The sequence below is a fragment of the Rana temporaria genome, chromosome 4 (genome assembly GCF_905171775.1).
Source record: "Rana temporaria chromosome 4, aRanTem1.1, whole genome shotgun sequence".
Lineage (NCBI taxonomy): Eukaryota > Metazoa > Chordata > Amphibia > Anura > Ranidae > Rana > Rana temporaria.
This window is the reverse complement of record NC_053492.1, coordinates 76268908-76289220: the sequence shown is the minus strand read 5'-3', so window position 1 is coordinate 76289220 and position 20313 is coordinate 76268908. Positions and strand designations below refer to the sequence as shown.

The 20313-nt window shown below is 45.6% G+C and overlaps 1 protein-coding gene across 1 annotated transcript in view; it reads right to left on the bottom strand.

Moving 5' to 3' along the window:
- The window catches only part of SMC6 (structural maintenance of chromosomes 6), a 134156-nt gene extending 115116 nt beyond the window's left edge, over window positions 1-19040 (bottom strand). Inside the window, exons 1-2 of the mRNA XM_040348559.1 lie at window positions 18887-19040; window positions 3036-3145 (exon numbers count right to left, since the gene is read on the bottom strand). Of these exons, the coding sequence (XP_040204493.1) occupies window positions 3036-3143 (108 nt within the window). The 5' untranslated portion in view covers window positions 3144-3145; window positions 18887-19040. The remainder of the gene's footprint in view (window positions 1-3035; window positions 3146-18886) is intronic.
- Between the last annotated feature and the right edge of the window lie 1273 nt (window positions 19041-20313).

The window sequence follows — 20313 nt, the reverse complement described above, 5'->3', positions numbered from 1 at the left end:
ACCCTACTTAAAGGCAGAGGGTTTTGCTTCCACAGTGCGTATAACCTGAGTCACACAGGAGGAGAACATAGAGCTTTCTTTTGGTGTTTTTTTTTTATTATTATATAAATGAAAAGAACAAATATTTTGTTTTTTATACCTTGTTATAAAACATATCCAATAAAATCAAAATTCCTTATAAATTTAAGCCAAAATGTATTCTGCTACATGTCTTTGGTATATAAAAAAATCCCAATAAGTGTATATCAATTGGTTTGTGTGAAAGCGTCTACAAACTATGGTATACATATTTGTAAATTGATCCATCTCATTTCTTGCAACCCCAAAATGCCAGGACAGTACAAATTCCCCCCAAACGACCCCTTTTTGAAAAGAAAACAGTCTGAGGAATTTAGTAAGAGGCAGAGCAAGTTTTTGAAGTTGTAATTTTTTGTTAATTTTTGGAAAATGCTGAAATTAATTTTTCTTTCCTTTACATACTGTCACCAGTGCAGTACAACGTCATAATATGACTGGTGTGGCAATGAAAAGGGATACTAACTGGTGACAGTATGCAAAAAATGCTTGATCAACTACAACAATCCTGTATAAGCAATAGTTTTAGCTGTCATGGATGGGTTTTTGGGCTTTCACACTGGAGTGAAAGGAGTCTCTTTTAGGGCGCTTTGCAGGCGTTATTTTCAGCGCTATAACGCCTGCAAAGCACATCAGTGTGAAAGTAGCCCAAAAAAATAAATAGGTCTGTAGATCAGCAACCGATCAATGCTCTCAGCCAACGACTGAAAACATTGATCAGTATGTTCTGGCGGGGGAGCCATCCACCTGTCAGTACAGCGATCTCCTCCCCTGAGCTATTGTGTTCTAATATTGGATTGTTAGTTTGGGGTCTCCTCCTGAACACTTCAGTTTATCGCTCAGCCCGCTGGGTTGAACGAGAAAAAAAAAAAATACTTGTGTGTATCAGGCTTAAAATGGTTGTAAAGGCAGAAGTTCTTTTTCTCTTATACCCCTTTCACACTGGGGTGCTTTTTAGGCATTTTAGCACTAAAAATAGCGCCTGTAAAGCGCTTTTCAAGCCTCTCCAGTTTGAAAGTCTGAGAGCTTTCACACTGGGGCGGTACGCTTGCAGGACAGGGGGGGGGGAGGGAGTCCTGCAAGCTCCCCTAAACCGCCCCTGCCATTGAAATCAATGAGCAGCGCTGCTGAAGCGTTTTGGCAGCTGCGCTTTTAACCCTTTCTTCTCTGAAAAGCTTTACCGCAAACGCCCACATCGTCCCAGTGTGAAAGGGGTCTTAATGCTTTCTATGCGCCGGTGTGAGACCTGAGAAGAGGAGGATCCAGGCTGCTCTGTGCAAAAATCACTGCACAGAGCAGGTACTTATAACATGTTTGTTATTTTTAACCACTAGCCTACCGCCTGCCGTCATACGTTGGTGGGACGATGAGGCTCTCGTTTTGTCCGGACATCATATGACGTCTTCACCCGCGAATGCCCAATAACTGAGCAGGGCCATGGATCTGTGTGTGTAAACACACAGATCCACGTCCTGTCAGGGAAAAGAGACCAATGGTGTGTCCCTTGTACATAGGGACACCGATCGGTCACTGCCCCCAGTCAGTCCCCTCCCTCCACAGTTAGAATCACTCCCTAGGGAACACATTTAACCCCTTGATCGCTCCCTAGTGTTAACCCCTTCCCTGCCAGTCATATTTATACAGTAATCAGTGTATTTTTATAGCATAGATCGCTGCATAAATGTGAATGTCCCAAAAATGTGTCATAAGTGTGCGACAGAATATCAGTCACAATAACAATCTCAGATCGCGCCATTACTAGTAAAAAAAAAAAAAAAATGATAAAAATGCTATAAATCTATCCCCTATATCAGGGGTGCCCAACCTTTTGAAGGCCGAGGGCCACTTAAGCGACTTATTAACCAGTCGCAGGCCACAATGAGCGTTGTGGGCAGTTGTCAGGTCTGTGTCCAGTCTGCATATGCAAAACCGACACCCCCCAATCTACTCTATGGGCCCTCTGATCCAATCGGATTGGAAGGGGTGGGATCCACTTCTGTTTTTTTTTAACAGATTGGATTGGAGGTAGGCGGCTGTAAATGGACAAAAGTCTGCCGCTCCATAGAGGTGAATGGAGGGTCCGATTGGGTTGGACCAATCGTGTGAAAGGGGCCTAAGACTGCTTTTACACTGATGGTCTGCGGTCTACCCACACTGTGGGTGCAGCGCAGTGTACCTGAGGTTTGCCCGGCGGTTAGCTGCACTTTGCCATAGACGTCTATTATATCCTGCAGCAGTGGTGCACTTTCTGAAAAGTCGCTTGCTTCCTCTACTGCTGGCTTCATTCACAACATTGGGCTCTGGGATGGCAGCCAACCAGCCATCCCAGAGCAGGAGGTCGTGGGCCACATCAGAGGGCTCCGCGGGCCACATGTGGCCCCCGGGCCACTGGTTGGGCACCCCTGCCCTATATTGTTACCGCTATAACTTTTGCGCAAACCAATCAATATACACTTATTGTGATATTTTTTACCAAAAATATGTAGAACGTATCGGCCAAACCTGAGGGAAAAAAATGTTTTTTTTTTATATATTTTTGGGGGATATTTATTATAGCAAAAAGTACAAAATATTGCATTTTTTTCAAAATTTACGCTTTTTTTTTGTTTATAGCGCAAAAAATAAAAACTGCAGAGGTGATCAAATACCACCAAAAGAAAGCTCTATTTGTGGGGGAAAAAAATATAAAAATTTCATTTGGGTACAGTGTTGAATGACCGTGCAATTGTCATTCAAAATGTGACAGCGCTGAAAAATGGCCTGGGCAGGAAGTGGATGAAAGTGCCCTGTATTGAGGTTGTTAAAGAAACAAAAAACTATACTTTAGGATCACGTTTTTATTGTGATGACAAAATTAACCTTTGGGATTTTTTTTTCTGTAATAAATTAAACTCGCATACCAACTGACCCTTACGCCATTATATGCAATTGAGCAGAGAAACATAAAAGCTTGCACTTACTGCCTGAGACCCCTCTCCAGAAGAAGAATCTTGATCATCATCATCTGGCCTTGCTCTTTTACCGTGTCCAGAGGCACCCAGTGGGCTGGTTTCCTTTCTTTTGCCCATTGCTGTAAAAAAAAAAGAAAGAAAATAAGGCACATTCTACATGCAGCATAATGGCAGTTGTAGATTAAACAGAGACAAAGATGGGAGCTTCCTTGGCTGAAAACGATAGGAGGGTTTATGTGTAACTTTAGGCTGGTAGACTGACTGGAGATTGCACTGTCCACCCTTTCCTATGAAGACTGGAAACTCAGAAAAGAGCAGGAGCCAGCAGCAACCAAAGTACACTGCAAGTGCTGGTGTAAGAATTGACAGCTAGGGGTTAATTTACTAAAAACTGGAGAGTGCAAAATCTGGTGAAGCTGTGCATAGAAAGCAATCAGCTTCCAGATTTTGGTTGTCAAAGCTTAAAGAGTAGGTTACGCCAACATTTCATATTCCTGATATGTGCCTGCTGCACCATGTACTTGTATGAAAAAAATATCCTGCTCTCTTTGTATTTCTTCCTTTGTGTTAAATTCCTAGTGTTCCTGCCAGTCCCATTGCTTTCCAATTAAAAACTTACCACACTAGGCAGGAGAGCACAGCTTGGTCAGTTCTCTAGCTGTGCTGAGAACTCAGTTTGCTCTTCTCCAATGATCAGACTTGTCCTGAGCCAAACCCCTCCACCCCACACACGTTCACTGGAAAGCTCATTGTACTGTTGCTTCTCCTCCCCCTAGCTCTTATGCAGCTGAGAACAGAGGGCATGCGATCACTTATAAAAAAAAAAAAATGGAGAAAAGGTATTTATATGTTTTTTTTTATATCTATCCACAAATGTTTTGCCTTTCATTTCTATTTTAAACTGAATGGGTTGTTTCACAAGGTGATCTTTTACAATCACTTTAATTGAACGAGCTGAAAGTGGTTCTAAAGGCAGAAGGTTTTTTTATTTTAGAAGGGGTTGTAAACCCTTGTGTTTTTTGTTTTTTTTTACCTTAATACATTCTATGCATTAAGGTGAAAAACCTCCTGTGATGCAGCTGCCCTCCAGTGCCCCCCTTTACTTACCTGAACTCAGTCTTTCCAGTGACGGGGATAAGCACACCAGCTCCAGCCGGTGTCTCAGGTCCCGATTGGATAGATTGATAGCAGCGCAGGAGCAGGACACGGGAGCGCACAAGTGCCCCGAGTGAGAGCGGCTCTCCAAGGGGGCACTCAAGAAGAGAAGGAACCTGGTGCGCCGCTGAGGGAATCCAGAAGGGGAAAATCAGGGCCACTCTGTGCAAAACCAACTGCACAGAGGAGGTATGTAGCATACCAGCTCATTATGAATTACTTGCCTGACATCGAAGCTCCCACAGTGGTCCTTGTCTCCCCCCCCTCCCCCCGGCAGTGTCATCTCTCCCGGGGGTTACTTCTGGGTATCGCGGGTCTGGTGTATGCACACGGGACCCGCTGGTAACGACACAAGGACTGAAGCAACGGCACATATGTGCCATTGCTTCAGTTTGCCCCAGTGCATATGTGCTGGTTACATTGGGACATGCAGGGGACAGGGGATATCTCCCAAATCGTACAGGTTTAGGAGATATCCGGGGTAGCCACTAGGGTTGCCAACTCATCGCTTTAAAACAGAACACATATTAATTACACAGGTTCTGAGGCTAATTTAATGCAAATAAGGCACCAAGTGAGTTTAATTACCTCCTTAATCAGCCACAGAACCTGTGTAATTAATATGTGTTCTGTTTTAAAGGGATGAGTTGGCAACCCTAGTAGCCACAGGTAAGCCTTATTATAGGCTTACCTGTAGCATAAAGTGGTCTGTAAGGCTTTATAACCACTTTAATTGGTTTGTGCAAAACCAATAGCATCTACAAAATATGGTATATATACTGGAATTTACACAGCTATAGACACTACACTGTAAAGGCGGTGATCAGCGACTTTTAGAGTGACACTATCTGGGAGGGTTACTGACACAGTGATAATACTGTACACTGACATTGTACTAATGACACTGGCTGGGAAGAGGCTAACATCTAGGGGGAATCTAGGGGTTAACTGTGTGCCTTACAATGTGTAATGTGCGCTGATTTTACTTTACTATCTGGCTGTTTTCTTTCAGTTTTTCAGGGAGAGTAGCCAGATCGCTGATCATATGCACACAGTTGTGTGTGTTTGTAAATACTGTCTGTGATTGGACACAGCTGATTTCAGCCCAAATCATTGGCTGAAATCTGCTGCCAAACTTCTGCTATGTCAAATCACAGCACGGGTAGGCAGGGGTGCGTGCATAGAACCTGGAAGAATGGCGGGAAACATACAGGTACCTTGTCCGGCCTGCATGTTCTGCTCGTCCACAGTAAATTTACTGTGGGCAGGCGGCAAGTAGTCAATGGAGTAAGAAACCTAAAAGCAAACATTATATTGTAACTGTACTGTCTGCCCCCATGTTGTAAAGCACTGCGGAAACTGTTGGCGCTATATAAACCCTGTATAAATAATAATAATTATATTGCAGCTTACCAATTCTTAGATCTGATGGCTGTACTATATTTTTTTTTGTCTTCCTTCTATATGTTTTTCAACAGAAAAGCTCTGTTGCGGTTACAGGGATGAGAAACCATTTAACACTGGCAGGAGTGCTTAAAATGACCGGATTGTATTCATTTATGGAAAACTTTTATCCCAAAAGGAAAAAAAATGTTTGCTGTAACTGATTATAAAAGTATTAGCTGCAGTTTGTCTTCAATTTGTTAGTGTATCTACATTTTCTAGTACTTCTAAAAATTCCCTCACTCCAGACTGACAATGCCTCTGTCCACGGGTGCCTCCTGTGCTCATTCATCCAGAGTGGGGGACACCAACACAGGAGGTGTGTTATTGGCCAGATCACCAGGGGAAAATGGAGGGGGGAAAAAAGCCTAAAAGAAAAATGAACACAGCCCAGTTTGTAAACTGCTATACAGTTTTGATTTTGGGTTTAATAATTTCATTTTAAAATAAAATATGTTTTCCTCTCCTGCCTGTGCTTTTATAGTAAACTATGAGGGCACATGTGTGGGCATGCTCTCAAGCCAGGCTATGCGTGTCCATAAACACAGTGTGGCTAGGCCACGCCCCCTGCTCCCTTACAGGATTTGATTAACAGCAGCAGGAGCCAATGGCTGCAGTTGCTCTCAGTCTGTTCTGTGAGAGCAGTAAGAGAGCACAGACCAGCTGGGTACAGCGCTGCTATGAGAGAGGACTCAGGTAAGTATTTGGGGGTGGGGAACAGCTAGTGGAAGGGACATAAGTGTTTCTGAAAACAAACTTCTTTTTTTTTTTTTAACCTCAATGCATTGCCTGCATTAAGTTTTTTATTTTATTTTTAAATCGATTTTTTTCGTGACTGCAACATTATGGCGGACACATCGGACAATGTTGACACATTTTTGGGACCATTGTCTTTTTCACAGCAAAAAATGCTATAAAAATGCATTGTTTACTGTAAAAATGACACTTGCAGTTTGGGAGTTAACCACTAGGGGGCGCTGAAGAGGTTAAGTGTAACCTCATGTGTTTCTAACTGTAGGGGGGCGGGGTTGGACGAGTGATGTCATTGATCACCTTTCCCTATATCAGGGAACAGACGATTAAAGGATCACTAAAGGATTTTTTTTTTAGCTAAATAGCTTCCTTTACCTTACCGCAGTCCTAGTTTCATGTCCTCATTGCTCGTTTTTGCTCTGATGTTGCTGTAAAACTGCTGTGATCTCCACACTTCCTGGTTGTCCGTTTCCTTATAACCGTAGTACTGGGAGCTTTTCACTGTAGGTCTAAGCTGTCATTACTGTGTGTCTAAAACTTAACAGAACCGATCCGATTCATTTTAAAAACAAAACACTGCCCTGGATTTGTTTGTTTTTGTTCTGTGGGTCTCTCTAGTTCACAGGAACATGAAACCAGTTTAAAAGTGAAACTAACCTTCAGGCACATTATATGATTGATTTGTATCTATTTGTAATCATTTTTAAAAGGAATCAGTTAACTTTTATGTCTCTATACCCTGTAAACAGTCATTTCAGCAAAAAAAAAAAAATTTCCTTTAGTGACCCTTTAACCACTTCCCGACGGCCGTACCACTATATACAGCCGCAGGGTGGTTCTACTTCTCTGGGGCGCCGTGTTTTTACGGCCGCCCCTTTCCGCGTTCCCGCGCAGCGGGGAACTTCTGTGCTGGCCGTGTCCCTTGGACACAGCCAATCACAGATCGCCGTGAACGGCCAATCGGAGTGGCCGTTTGGTAGGCGATCTTTGCGGCCAATGAGAGATGATCTCATATGTAAACATATGATATAATTTCTCATTGCCGTCCTGTCAGGGAGAGAGGAGACCGATCTGTGTCCCTTGTACATAGGGACACAGATCGGTCACCTCCCTAGTCACCCCCCTTCCCCCACAGTTAGAACACACCCAGGGAATACATTTAACCCCTTCCTCGCCCCCTAGTGTCACATTTAAACAGTAATTAGTGCATTTTTATAGCACTGATCGCTGTATAAATGTGAATGGTGCCAAAAATGTGTCAAAAGTGTCCGATGTGTCCGCCATAATGTCGCAGTCGCAATAAAAATCGCAGATCGCCACCATTACTAGTAAAAATAAAATAATAAAAAATAATAATTCTGTCCCTTATTTTGTAGGCGCTATAACTTTTGCGCAAACTTATTGCGATTTTTTTTTTTTTACTAAAAATATGTAGAATACGTATCGGCCTAGACTGAGGAAAATGTAAAAAAAAACAAAAAAAAAATTGAGCTATTTATTATAGCAACAAGTAAAAAAAATATATATTTTTTTCAAAATTGTCGCTTTATTTTTGTTTATAGCGCAACAAATAAAAACCGCAGCGGTGATCAAATACCACCAAAAGAAAGCTCCATTTGTGGGGAAAAAAAAGGACGTCAATTTTGTTTGGGAGCCACGTCGCACGACCGCGCAATTGTCAGTTAAAGCGACGCAGTGCCGAATCGCAAAAAGTCCTCTGGGCAGGAAGGGGGTTTAAGTGCCCAGTAAGGAAGTGGTTAATGACAGCGCCCCTGTGAAGAACGGGGAAGGTGGCCTGTGACATACCTCCGGGAAGGTAAAGAGATCCCCAGTTGGGTTCCTGGGGGTATGGTATTGGTGACTCCTGTGAATGTATTTATTACAATGTATTTATTAACATATGATTTGTGATCTAGATTTTCCTGTTAAATTATATTTTAGCCTTATATTTGTATTTTGAAATGTCAACGGATTTCTGTAAACAGAAATTTGCTTGGAATCTAGGAGCCAGCTAAAAAAGTTAGGAGCCAGAAAACGCGCCCCGTCGAGCTTGCGCGCAGAAGCGAACACATGCATGAGCAGCGCCCGCATATGTAAACGGTGTTCAAACCACACATGTGAGGTATCGCCGCGATTGGTAGAGCGAGAGTAATAATTCTAGCCCTAGACCTCCTCTGTAACTCAAAACATGCAACCTGTAGAATTTTTTAAACAACGCCTATGGAGATTTTAAAGGGTAAAAGTTTGTCGCCATTCCACGAGCGGACGTAAGTTTTAAGCGTGACATGTTGGGTATCAATTTACTCGGCGTAACATTATCTTTCATAATATTAAAAAAAAATGGGGATAACTTTACTGTTGTCTTATTTTTTAATTAAAAAAAGTGTAATTTTTTCCCAAAAAAGTGCGCTTGTAAGACCGCTGCGCAAATCCGACGTGACAGAAAGTATTACAACGATCGCCATTTTATTCTCTAGGGCAGGTATATGCAATTAGCGGACCTCCAGCTGTTGCAAAACTACAATTCCCATCATGCCTCTGCATCTGGGTGTCATGCTTGTGGTTGTCAGAGTCTTGCTATGCCTCGTGGGACTTGTAGTTCTGCAACAGCTGGAGGTCCGCTAATTGCATATCACTGCTCTAGGGTGTTAGGATAAAAAATATATATAATGTTTGGGGGTTCTAATTAGAGGGAAGAAGATGGCAGTGAAAATAGTGAAAAATTACATTAGAATTGCTGTTTAACTTGTAATGCTTAACTTGTAATACCAACGGCCACCACCAGATGGCGCCAGCTTACAAACATGTATTAATTTATTTTTTGGCCCCCCCTTCAAAGCCAAGTCGCCAGGACCCTATTTCTAGTCGCCATGGCGACCGGGATTTGTCGAGCCCTGCTGTAAACAATGTACACACTGTCTTTCAATGTTTATGATAAACTCAATAAAAACTGATTGATGGAAAAAGAACGGGGAAGGTGTGTTTACACACACACACACACACACCTCTCCCCGTTCTTCAGCTCCGGGGACCGATCGCGGGACTCCGGCGGCGATCGGGTCCGCAGGTCCCGCGGCCACGGAGCTTCGGACCGGGCCATCGGCACGCGCCCATGACCCACGGCTGGGCATTTAACAATCAAGTACAGGTACGTGATTGTGCCCAGCCGTGCCATTCTGCCGACGTATATCAGCGTTAGGCGGTCCTTAAGTGGTTAAAGTATGATTTATGAAAGTATAATGAATGTAGTTTTAAATTAGAACTATAAGTACTTTTTGGATAAAGCAAGGGAGAGTTATAACCCTTGTCAGATTTTTTTTGTCATTTGTGTCCCATTGCAGAGATTTCCCCCCACTTCCTGTCCTATAGCCAAACAGGAAGTGAGAGTAGATCCCTGCAATGGGGAACCCAAGGTTTCCCTTCTATTACTTTTCTGGGACAACGCAAAATTTGGGGTTTTCTTTTACTTTTAATGACACTGGCAAACAGGAAAAATATAGAGGGGTAATCTCCTTAACTGGGGCACACACAGACAGTAATAAAAAAAAACTGACAGGTATTGTAATCCCCATTGCCTTATATTGTTGAGTCAGCCAGAGGTTTACTCACTGAATATTGCAACATTGCTTTCAAGTAACAAAGATTATTTGTATTTTGGTTAAACATTTCTTTAGCACATTGGCAAAGATCCTGTTCTATTATTTGTATTGCTTCCTTTGTGTGAAATCCCTGGTGTTCCTGCCAGTCCCTCTGCTTTTCTATTATAGAAGTATAGCCAAAGCTTGTTTGGCTGTACTTCTCCTGTGGATCACAGGAGTGTAGTTTGTTTTGCATTCCTGTGACCCGTTTTCAGCTGACGGCAGGCTGAAGCAGAGCTGGTCCAGAAACATGGGGAAAGATAGTGATCATATGGTCGGGATCCGCCCACATGCATGAACCAGCGACTAGCTCAGCCTCTCAATGAGCCGCTGAGAGCCTGCCGTCCCTCCACAGCTCAGCGCTTCAGTGAGCGTGGGGGGCAGAGCAAACAGCAGTGACTGACAGTTACCAATTCTCTGCTCACGAAGCTCCGAGAACCAGGCGATCGGCGGTGTTTGATCACTCAGTTCTCAGTCATAGAGCCAGCGGTGGACCGATGCTGTATGCTTCTTTACACAAATGCTTTGTCTTTCATTTCTATTTTACAGTTATTTTATTTTAAACCAAATGAGTTGTTTTACAAAGTGAGGGTTTACAATCCCTGCAAGGCTGGGTTCACACTAGAACACGGTGCTGTTAACTTACGATCTGTGCACATTTCCCACACCGTGTTCAAAAAGCACACCAGCCGGTATTAATGTAATGGTAAAGCCACCCCAAATGTAGATCAAAGCAGTGCATTTGCCTGCACTGGACTGCATGGCATAAAAGTACCATGCGATTCAGTTCCAGTGCATTCCAAACATGGTGCATGCACTACTTTTAAATGGATGGGCTCCAATCTCACCACAGTGAATTGCATGCGTGTCACACAGCGTCTTCCTGTGTGTTTCATAGTGTGAACAGAAGGTAGAAGCATAACTCCGGGATGGCGAGAACAGTAAATCTGTACAATAGCCTGCCTGCCGGAACGGACAGCTCCCACACGCATGCGCGGGAGTGACGTTTTTGCGGCTTTGGCAACTGACATCGCCAGAGCCAGCGATCCTGGAAGAAACGCAGAGGGAACATGTCAGCTCTTTCAGCAGTGACCGGGCGCCACTGCAGGACTTCCTTCTAAGATAAAGATTTTATAATGTGCTAGTATGCGATGCATACTAGCACATGATGCAATTGTCTTGCAGGTTCTTAGTTTCTTTTTTTTTCTGTGGTTTACTACTGCTTTAAAAGTTGCGCACTCTCCAATATAAAATTCCCTTATTGAGCGTAACATAAATGTCCAAATCAACATTTAAAGTGGTTGTGAAGGCAGAAGTTTTTTTTTATCTTAATGCATTCTATGAATTATGATAAAAAGCCTTTTGTGTGCAGCAGTCCCCCTAATACTTACCTGAGGTTACTCTATGTCCACAAGCTGAGTCACATTTAAGGCCCTATGCCTAACGCACAAACGTGTACATGGAAGTGCGCCCCAATATTTATGTGAGAAAATAAAACAACAAAACCCCAATCGAGTGCTTAGATCAACCCAGGGGTTGACAAATTTGCTTGGAATCTAGGAGCCAGGTAAAAAAGTTAGGAGCCAGAAAACGCGCCCCGTCCCGACGAGCTTGTGCGCAGAAAGCGAACACATACGTGAGCAGCGCCCGCATATGTAAACGGTGTTCAAACCACACACGTGAGGTATCGCCGCGATTGGTAGAGCGAGAGCAATAATTCTAGCCCTAGACCTCCTCTGTAACTCAAAACATGCAATCTGTAGTTTTTTTTAAACGTCGCCTATGAAGATTTTAAAGGGTAAAAGTTTGTCTGCATTCCACGAGCGGACGCAATTTTGAAGCGTGACATGTTGGGTATGAATTTACTCGGCGTAACATTATCTTTCATAATATAAAAAAAAAAAATGGGGATAACTTTACTATTGTCTTATTTTTTAATTCAAAAAAGTGTAATTTTTTCACCAAAAAAGTGTGCTTGTAAGACCACTGCGCAAATACGGCATGACAGAAAGTATTGCAACGTTTGCCATTTTATTCTCTAGGGTGTTAGGATAAAAAATATATATAATGTTTGGGGGTTCTAATTAGAGGGAAGAAGATGGCAGTGAAAATAGTGAAAAATGACATTAGAATTGCTGTTTAACTTGTAATGCTTAACTTGTAATACCAACGGCCACCACCAGATGGCGCCAGCTCACATCTGGTGGTAATAACTTGTAATACCAACGGCTCACCACCAGATGGCCCCAGCTCAAAAAAAAAAAAAAAAAAAAAAAAATATATATTTTTTTTTTTTTTTTTTGCCCCCCCTTCCAAGCCAAGTCGCCAGGGCCCCATTTCTAGTCGCCATGGCGACCTGGCGCCCGGGATTTGTCGAGCCCTGGATCAACCAACCAAAAATGACTACAAATCCCCAAAGCCCACTACAAGACTAAAGGAGAACGTCGATTTGCATTCCGCCTGTGGAATGCATTACCAACTAACATCCGAATGGAAATTGATCACCTGGCCTTCAGAAAAAAACTTAAGACCCACCTATTCTGAGGGAGAAACAAAAGTAAAAGGGATACCAAGCGCCCAGAGGCGATTCAGTTCGCAATTGTTGCGCTATACAAGTTGTTCACTCACTCACAAGCTGTGACTCGGCTCGGGTACCCCCATAGCAAGCTGCTTGGTGTGGGGGGAACGTAACAGGAGGAAGGGGCCAGGATCACAGAAGAGGGACCCAAAAAGAGGAGGATCTGGGCTGCTCTGTGCAAATCTACTGCAACAGATCAGGCAAATATAACATGTTTATTATTTTTTAGGAAAAAAGACAAGGCTTTACAATCACTTTAATTTCTTACTAATTGAGCTGGGTAAGATTTGAATACTTCACTTATAATGATAGACACCATATATGTATTTTATACATAAACCCATACAAAACGATTCTCCTTGGAGCTGAGACTTGCAGTTCCTCAGCTGCATATACAGGTACATGCTTCTTAAACTGATTGTTATTTTTCCTTTACAAACATGTTCTACTTACCTGCTCTGTTGCAGTGGATATGCACAGAGCAACCTGGATCCGCCTCTTCTGTGCTCCTGGTCCCTCTCACCTGCCCAGTGCCTCCATAGCAAGCAGTTTTCTATGGGGGCACCCAAGCCGAGTCACAGCTCTCTGTGTCCATTCAGACACTGAGCTGTGGCCTGGCCCCGCCCCCTCTCCTGATTGGCTGACTGACTTTGATTGAGAGTAAGGATGAGCTCCAGCGTGTTCGCATGGTACACGCGCAGAGCCGCCAGAAGGTCTGCACGGCGATGTGCTAATCACAGCCAGGGAGACATTTCCTGATTTCTGCAGCCGAGCATTGGGAAATGTCTCCCTGGCTGTGATTAGCGCAGGCCTTCTGGCGGGCTCTGCACATGTACCATGCGAACACGCTGGAGCTCATCCTTAATTGAGAGCAGCAGGAGTTATTGGTGCCGCTGCTGTGTCTCAGCCAATCAGGAGGTAGAGTCTCGGACCTCAACATCATTGGACAGAGATGGGGCTCCGAAAACATTAGGGGGGCCGAGTGGGCCTGCTGCACACAGAAGGCTTTTCATCTTAATGCATAGAATGCATTGACAACACCGAGTACAGTGATCCATGACCAAGCAATTGTCTTTCAAAGTGTGACAGCTGAAAATTGGCCTGGGCACACAGGGGGTGAAAGTGCCCGGTTGGTAGTTAAAAACAAACTAGTCCTAACTAAATCCTAAATGTGTCAATTTCTGCTATAAATACTTTGAAAGTGTGGCCCATGGAGAATTTTGGGTACCAGAGTATTTTTTTGATTACATGGGTGTGCGCAATTTTAAGGCCTCATGCACATAGGACGTTTTTATTCATCCCCTGGACACAAGTGCTTCAGGGGAGGAAAAAGCATTAACAAATTGCCTACTGGGCACTTTTACACCCTTTCTGCCCAGGCCAATTTTCAGCTTTTAGCGCTGTCGCACTTTGAATGACAATTGTGCGGTCATGCAACACTACCCAAATTAATTTTTTTTTGACAGAACTTTCTTTTGGTGATATTTCATGACCACGGTTTTTTTTTTATTTTTTGCTAAACAAATAAGGTTACAAATTTTGAAAAATTTTTTTTTAAAAATTGTCAGTTTGTTATAAAGTTCTGCAAACAGGTAATTTTTCTCATTCACTGATGTGCGCCGACAAGGCCCACTGATGAGCAATGATTGGCAGCACTGGTGGGACTGCACTGAGAATCAGAGCCCCAATTATAAGTGCTGATGTCCCATTAACACAAGCTGGTTATCAGCTATCAGCATGAGGAAAGAAAAGCTTGTGTTTACATCCGTGATCAGCTGTCATTGGACACAGATGATCATGTGGAAAAGGGCTGCTGTAATTGGCCCTTTACCCCAATCTGTGATCAGTCGAGTCCTAAGGCTGCATTCACACCTCGGCGTACAAAATCGCGGCGTTTTGTCCCACGAATTGCGGCGTTTTGTACCGCGACAAAACGCCGCGATTGTGAATGCAGCCTCACCCCCTCTATGGAGATGGTTCACATCTCCTATGCCGAACGCCGCCTGAAAAAAAGGTCCGGGACGTGAACCATCTCCATAGAGGTGCATGTTAAATCATCCCTCTGGCGTCTCGGGGCTGCAGCGGCGTCGCACTACAGGCGTATATACGCCTAGGTGTGAACGGGGGCTAAGAGCTCGGTGATCACAGAGTGTGACATGCAGGCAGCGCGATCAAGGGAGGATGTCCATGTACCCCCTCCCGGCAAAGTAAGCCTCCCCCCGCTGTGGCAGTCTTCCAGCTATAGCACAGGCAGCAAATGGCTAATAGCATATTACATTTATTCTGGCCATAGGAATCAATGAAACCTCAATCGCTAATTATGCCTAGCATTCAGGTGCGCATAGTTGCATCTGATGTTTTTTTTATGGCAAAACACTTCTCTCCTGATATTTTTACCTCTAAATGCCTGTGTTTGCAAGGACACAGACTAACATAGAGGGGCATTTAGGTATCAGAAAAAAAAATAAAAATAAAAATAAAAACACAAAATAAAATGTCTCTAAAGGCCCTCACCCTTACACACGATTGGATATTCCGACGGACGTATTTTGCCGGATAATCCCAACGTCTGTATGCTTCATCGGACAACTGTTGTCAGACTAATATCCAAAGTACAAACACGCATTCTCAGAACCAATGCTAAACATCAGACAACAATAGCAGAAGTTGCCCAAACAGTGGCGATAAAGAGCTGAAAAACCACGTCGTTTGGTGAACGTTGGCTGAAAATGTTCTGCCGTGTGTATGCAGAACAAGTAAACAGCCAGCGCCCTTCGGACAAATTCACAGATTTGTCCGATGGACATCCGAACGTGTGTACGAGGCTTTAGGCTGATTTCACACTAGCTGCGGCCGCGAGTCACAGCAGGAGGTCTAGTGCGTCCCTGTTCCCCATTTCAGGCGCCTGAATTTGGACCTGAAACAAAGCCAAAGACGCACAAAAGAGCCAAAGACTGCAGCCGCCCCAGAGCTGCGTGGTCACACGAATAGGATCTGGGGAAACCCGCATCTAAATCGCATAAGTGTGAACCCAGCCAAAGAGCCACATTATTAAAGGACAGTCAAAGCTTGAGTGTAGTTCGTTCTGCACTCCTGTGGCCCGTTTTGAGCAGACAGCGGGCTGAAGTCCGCTGTCTGCTGACATCACAGAGCCAGTCCAGGCTCGGGCGTCATCACCACCATAGAGTCCGGCTCCGCCCACATTCCTGGACCAGCACCTGGCTCAGCCTACCAGCGAGCCACTGAGTGCCTGGACCGACACCCAGCTCGGCCTAACAGCGAGCCACTGAGTGCCTGGACCGACACCCAGCTCAGCCTATCAGCAAGCCACTGAGTGCCTGGACCGACACCCGGCTCAGCCTATCAGCGAGCCACTGAGTGCCTCGACCGACACCCGGCTCAGCCTATCAGCGAGCCACTGAGTGCCTCGACCGACACCCAGCTCGGCCTAACAGCGAGCCACTGAGTGCCTGGACCGACAAACAGCTCAGCCTATCAGCAAGCCACTGAGTGCCTGGACCGACACCCGGCTCAGCCTATCAGCGAGCCACTGAGTGCCTCGACCGACACCCGGCTCAGCCTATCAGCGAGCCACTAAGTGCCTGGACCGACACCCAGCTCGGCCTAACAGCGAGCCACTGAGTGCCTGGACCGACACCCGGCTCAGCGAGCCACTGAGTGCCTGGACCGACACCCGGCTCGGCCTATCAGCGAGCCACTGAGTGCCTGAACCGACACCCGGCTCAGCCTATCAGCGAGCCACTGAGTGCCTGAACCGACACCCAGCTCAGCCTATCAGCGAGCCACTGAGTGCCTGGACAGACACCCAGCTCAGCCTATCAACGAGCCACTGAGTTCTGGACCGACACCCGGCTCAGCCTATCAGCGAGCCACTGAGTGCCTGAACCGACACCCAGCTCAGCCTATCAGCGAGCCACTGAGTGCCTGGACAGACACCCAGCTCAGCCTATCAACGAGCCACTGAGTGCCTGAACCGACACCCGGCTCAGCCTATCAGCGAGCCACTGAGTGCCTGGACCGACACCTGGCTCGGCCTATCAGCGAGCCACTGAGTGCCTGGACCGACACCTGGCTCGGCCTATCAGCGATCCACTGAGTGCCTGGACCGACACCTGGCTCAGCATATCAGTGAGCCACTGAGACTGCCATTCCCGCCTCCTCCACAACCCAGCACTCCAGTGAGTGAGGAGGGGGCAGAGCAGAGAGCCGCTGACTGACAGTCTACAGCTCTCTGCTCGGGGATCTCTGAGTACCGAGCCATCAGCAGTGTCCAATTGCTTGATTATCAGTCTTAGAGGCGCCGGGGGGCAGATGCAGAATCCACCTAGGTAAGCAAGATTCTTAAAAAACACATACATCTCTTTTAATGCCCTGGGTACATGAGGTCTAAGGCCCCATACACATCTTAGATTTTCTGCAGATTTTTCTCTTCAGATTTACCAAAACCATATAATGGGACGTCAAACCTTAAAGCCCCATACACACCATCAGATTTTCTGCAGATTTTTGTCTTTAGAGTTACCAAAACCATGTAGTGCAAGGGCCTGCCTGATTGCATACAAATTGAAACTCCTAAGGTTTGACCTCATATTATATGGTTTTGGTAAATCTGAAGACAAAAATCTGCAGAAAATCTGATGGTGTGTATGGGGCTTAGGAGTTTAAATTTGTATGCAATCAGGCAGACCCGTAAGGTTTTGGTAAATCTGAAGACAACAATCTGCAGAAAATCGAATAGTGTGTATGGGGGTCTAAAGCCTTGTACACACAGTCAGATTATTGAATGAATTTGCGTCAGTTTTTTGTTGGATGTCATGCCACGTACACACGGTCAGAATTTCCGATGGAAAAAGTCAGACGGAATTTTTTCATCAGATATTCCGACCATGTGAATGCCCCATCTGACTTTTTTCCAGACAGGCTTAGAAAGAGAACATGTTCTCTTTTTTTCCACAACGGAAAAAAATTCTGTATGGAATTTCCGACGGAGAAAAAAAACATGCATGCTCGGAAGAATTAAACTTCATTATTCTCGGCTCGTCATAGTGTTGTACGTCACCGTATTTGACGGTCGGAATTTAGTGTGTAGGCAAGACAGCTTGAGCAGAATTCAGAGTTTATTCTGACGGGAAATCCGATCGTGTGTATGGGGCATTAGTCTCAAATCGAAAGTGAAGAGGGAACTCACCATCAGAAAATTTCAAGTCAGAAGTGATGTAATGTGTTGAATTGTTTTGTGTTCTTTCATTTCTGAGCGTGCCTAATCCTGCTCTTCAGATTTTTCTTTTTTTTTTGGGGCAGAAAACCGTACTAATGAAAAGAACAAATAATTTGGAACCTGCACATCCAGTTTTGTCTAACGAAAATTCGTAATCGGCTGTCAAAAGCAGCATATTAACGATCAGAAAATTGGCAGATGAAATTTTACCTCATATTATTTGACCGTGTGTACGGGCCTTTAGACTTGAGACGTTTGGTATCTATTTACTTGACGTAAAAGCCTTATTGCAGCCCCTCCCTGTAGGCAAGCGGTTGTCCAATCGGACGGCGCCGCTCGCACATGCGCAGTGGGTGCCCGGCCGTGAAGCCGAAAGCTGTCACTGCCGGGTGCCCACAGTTTATTAAAAGCTGCTGGCTTTTAATAAACAGACACTTACCTGCTCCACGGCTCCAGCGACGCGCCGGCCGGGGCTCCGCTCCTCGCCCCCCCTCGCGTCGCTGGAGCCGTGGAGCAGGTAAGCGTCTGTTTATTAAAAGCCAGCAGCTACACTTTTTGTAGCTGCTGACTTTTAATAAACTTTAAAGGGGAGTTCCAGCCTTTTTTTAAGAGCCTAAAATGCACAATTCTGCCCCGAAGACCGTCCCAGCGTCAGTTGACGCAGCGCTCAGGGGTGACGGGGCCCATGGAGGAATGAGAATTGCTCATGGCGAGCGTTGTCGCCCTTCAGGAATGGCAGAACCCAGCGCTGGATCTGATTGGGTGGCTCGGTGTGATGGACCCCCGAGTCACCGAACCAGAACCAGCATAAAATAATCCAGTAGGACCCAAACTGGTTATATGCAGTCTTGTGTAGAAGGAAATGCACCACACACAACACAGGCGCCAGAGAGGTCAGCCACCTTGTCCCCCTCTGAGGTAATGTTTATTATAAATAAAGCTTGTTTTCCTCACGCAGCTCCTCCGACCCCGGAGAGAACACTACCGACACAAAAAGGGGGAGGGAGCTCGCAGAGTGTGCATACATGGCCGGTCCGCTCATATTGTCACTTACCTGTTACGTTCCCGGCACACCGGGGGCCCGCCGCTGTCACGTGACTGCCGCTACTTCTCTCACTACATTCAAACCTTCCCGAACTGCGCCACTACCGGGCGCGCTACACTCTGCGTCCCGCCCACCATTCCTCCATCACGTGACACAGTCAGGCAGAGCTCTCCTCCCGTCACCAAAACTACACCACTCGACAGAGGAGGTCTGCAGCCCGGGCGCCATTTTACCGGAGACCACATTGACCCATACTTGCTGAATGGTTTATGAACGTTTAAAATTAAACTGAAGTCAAATTTTTTTTTTTCAATTTTAGAGAGAATAATAGAGGGTTATAACTTCCTTTTGCACAGAAGTTATAAAAGGGGAATTCCTGATTCTCACCAGGACTCACCAGTGTCCCCCATTTGAGATTTCTCCTATTCTTGTTCTAGAGATAGTGACGGCTGATGCTCCAATTTTTTTGGGGGGTGCAAACAAATTCGGAAAAAAACACATCATTTGCAGCTTCACTGTGCCCATCAAACGCAGCCACTGTGCCGTCAAACGCAGCCACTGTGCCATGCCCATCAAACGCAGCTACTGTGCCCATCAAACGCAGCCACTGTAGGGTTGCCACCTGTCCAGGATTCACCCGGACAGTTCGGGTTTGGGATCTTGTGTCCGGGTTTCAGTCTGCCTGAAACCCAGACACATTATTTAGACTGGGCTGTGGCTCCCCAAGTAACTGAGGTAGTCACACAAAAATCTGCTGCCATTCGGGAGATGCGGGCCGCTGTCTGGGGGCAGGTTTGGCATCACTGAGGGGGAGCCACGATGTCAGCAAGAGCAGTTTGGCCACACCCACTGTTTGCCGCAGCGCGCTGCGATACCACTGTCCTTGAGGCACCCAAAGGTGCTCCAGGTCTTTTATTATCCGATTGTGTATACTACGAAAAAAAACGTGCCCTGTGCCGCTAAAGTGTTCGGGTTTGGCTTGAAGAAAAGGTGGCAACCCTAAGCCACTGTGCCCATCAAACGCTGCCACTGTGCCCATCAAATGCTGCCACTGTGCCCATCAAACGCTGCCACTGTGCCCATCAAATGCAGCCACTGTGACCCTCCTGCCCGCTCGCCGTCTTCCGGCACTTCCCTGTCTCAGTGGTCTTTATTTTCTGAGATAAAGGGTAAACATAATACGTGTAGAAGGTGACTCTACTTTAACTTCTTGAGACCCGCGCTATAGCCGAATGACGGCTACAGCGCGGATCTGAATATCCAACAGGACGTCAATTGACGTCCGCCCCTTTGGGCGTTCCCCGTGCGCGCTTCAGAGCGCGCAGCGGGGAAACTGTGTTGGCCGTGTCCCTTGGACACAGCCAATTACAGATCGCCGCGAACGGCCAATCAGAGTGGCCGTTTGCGATGCGATTTGTGCGGCCAATGAGAGATAA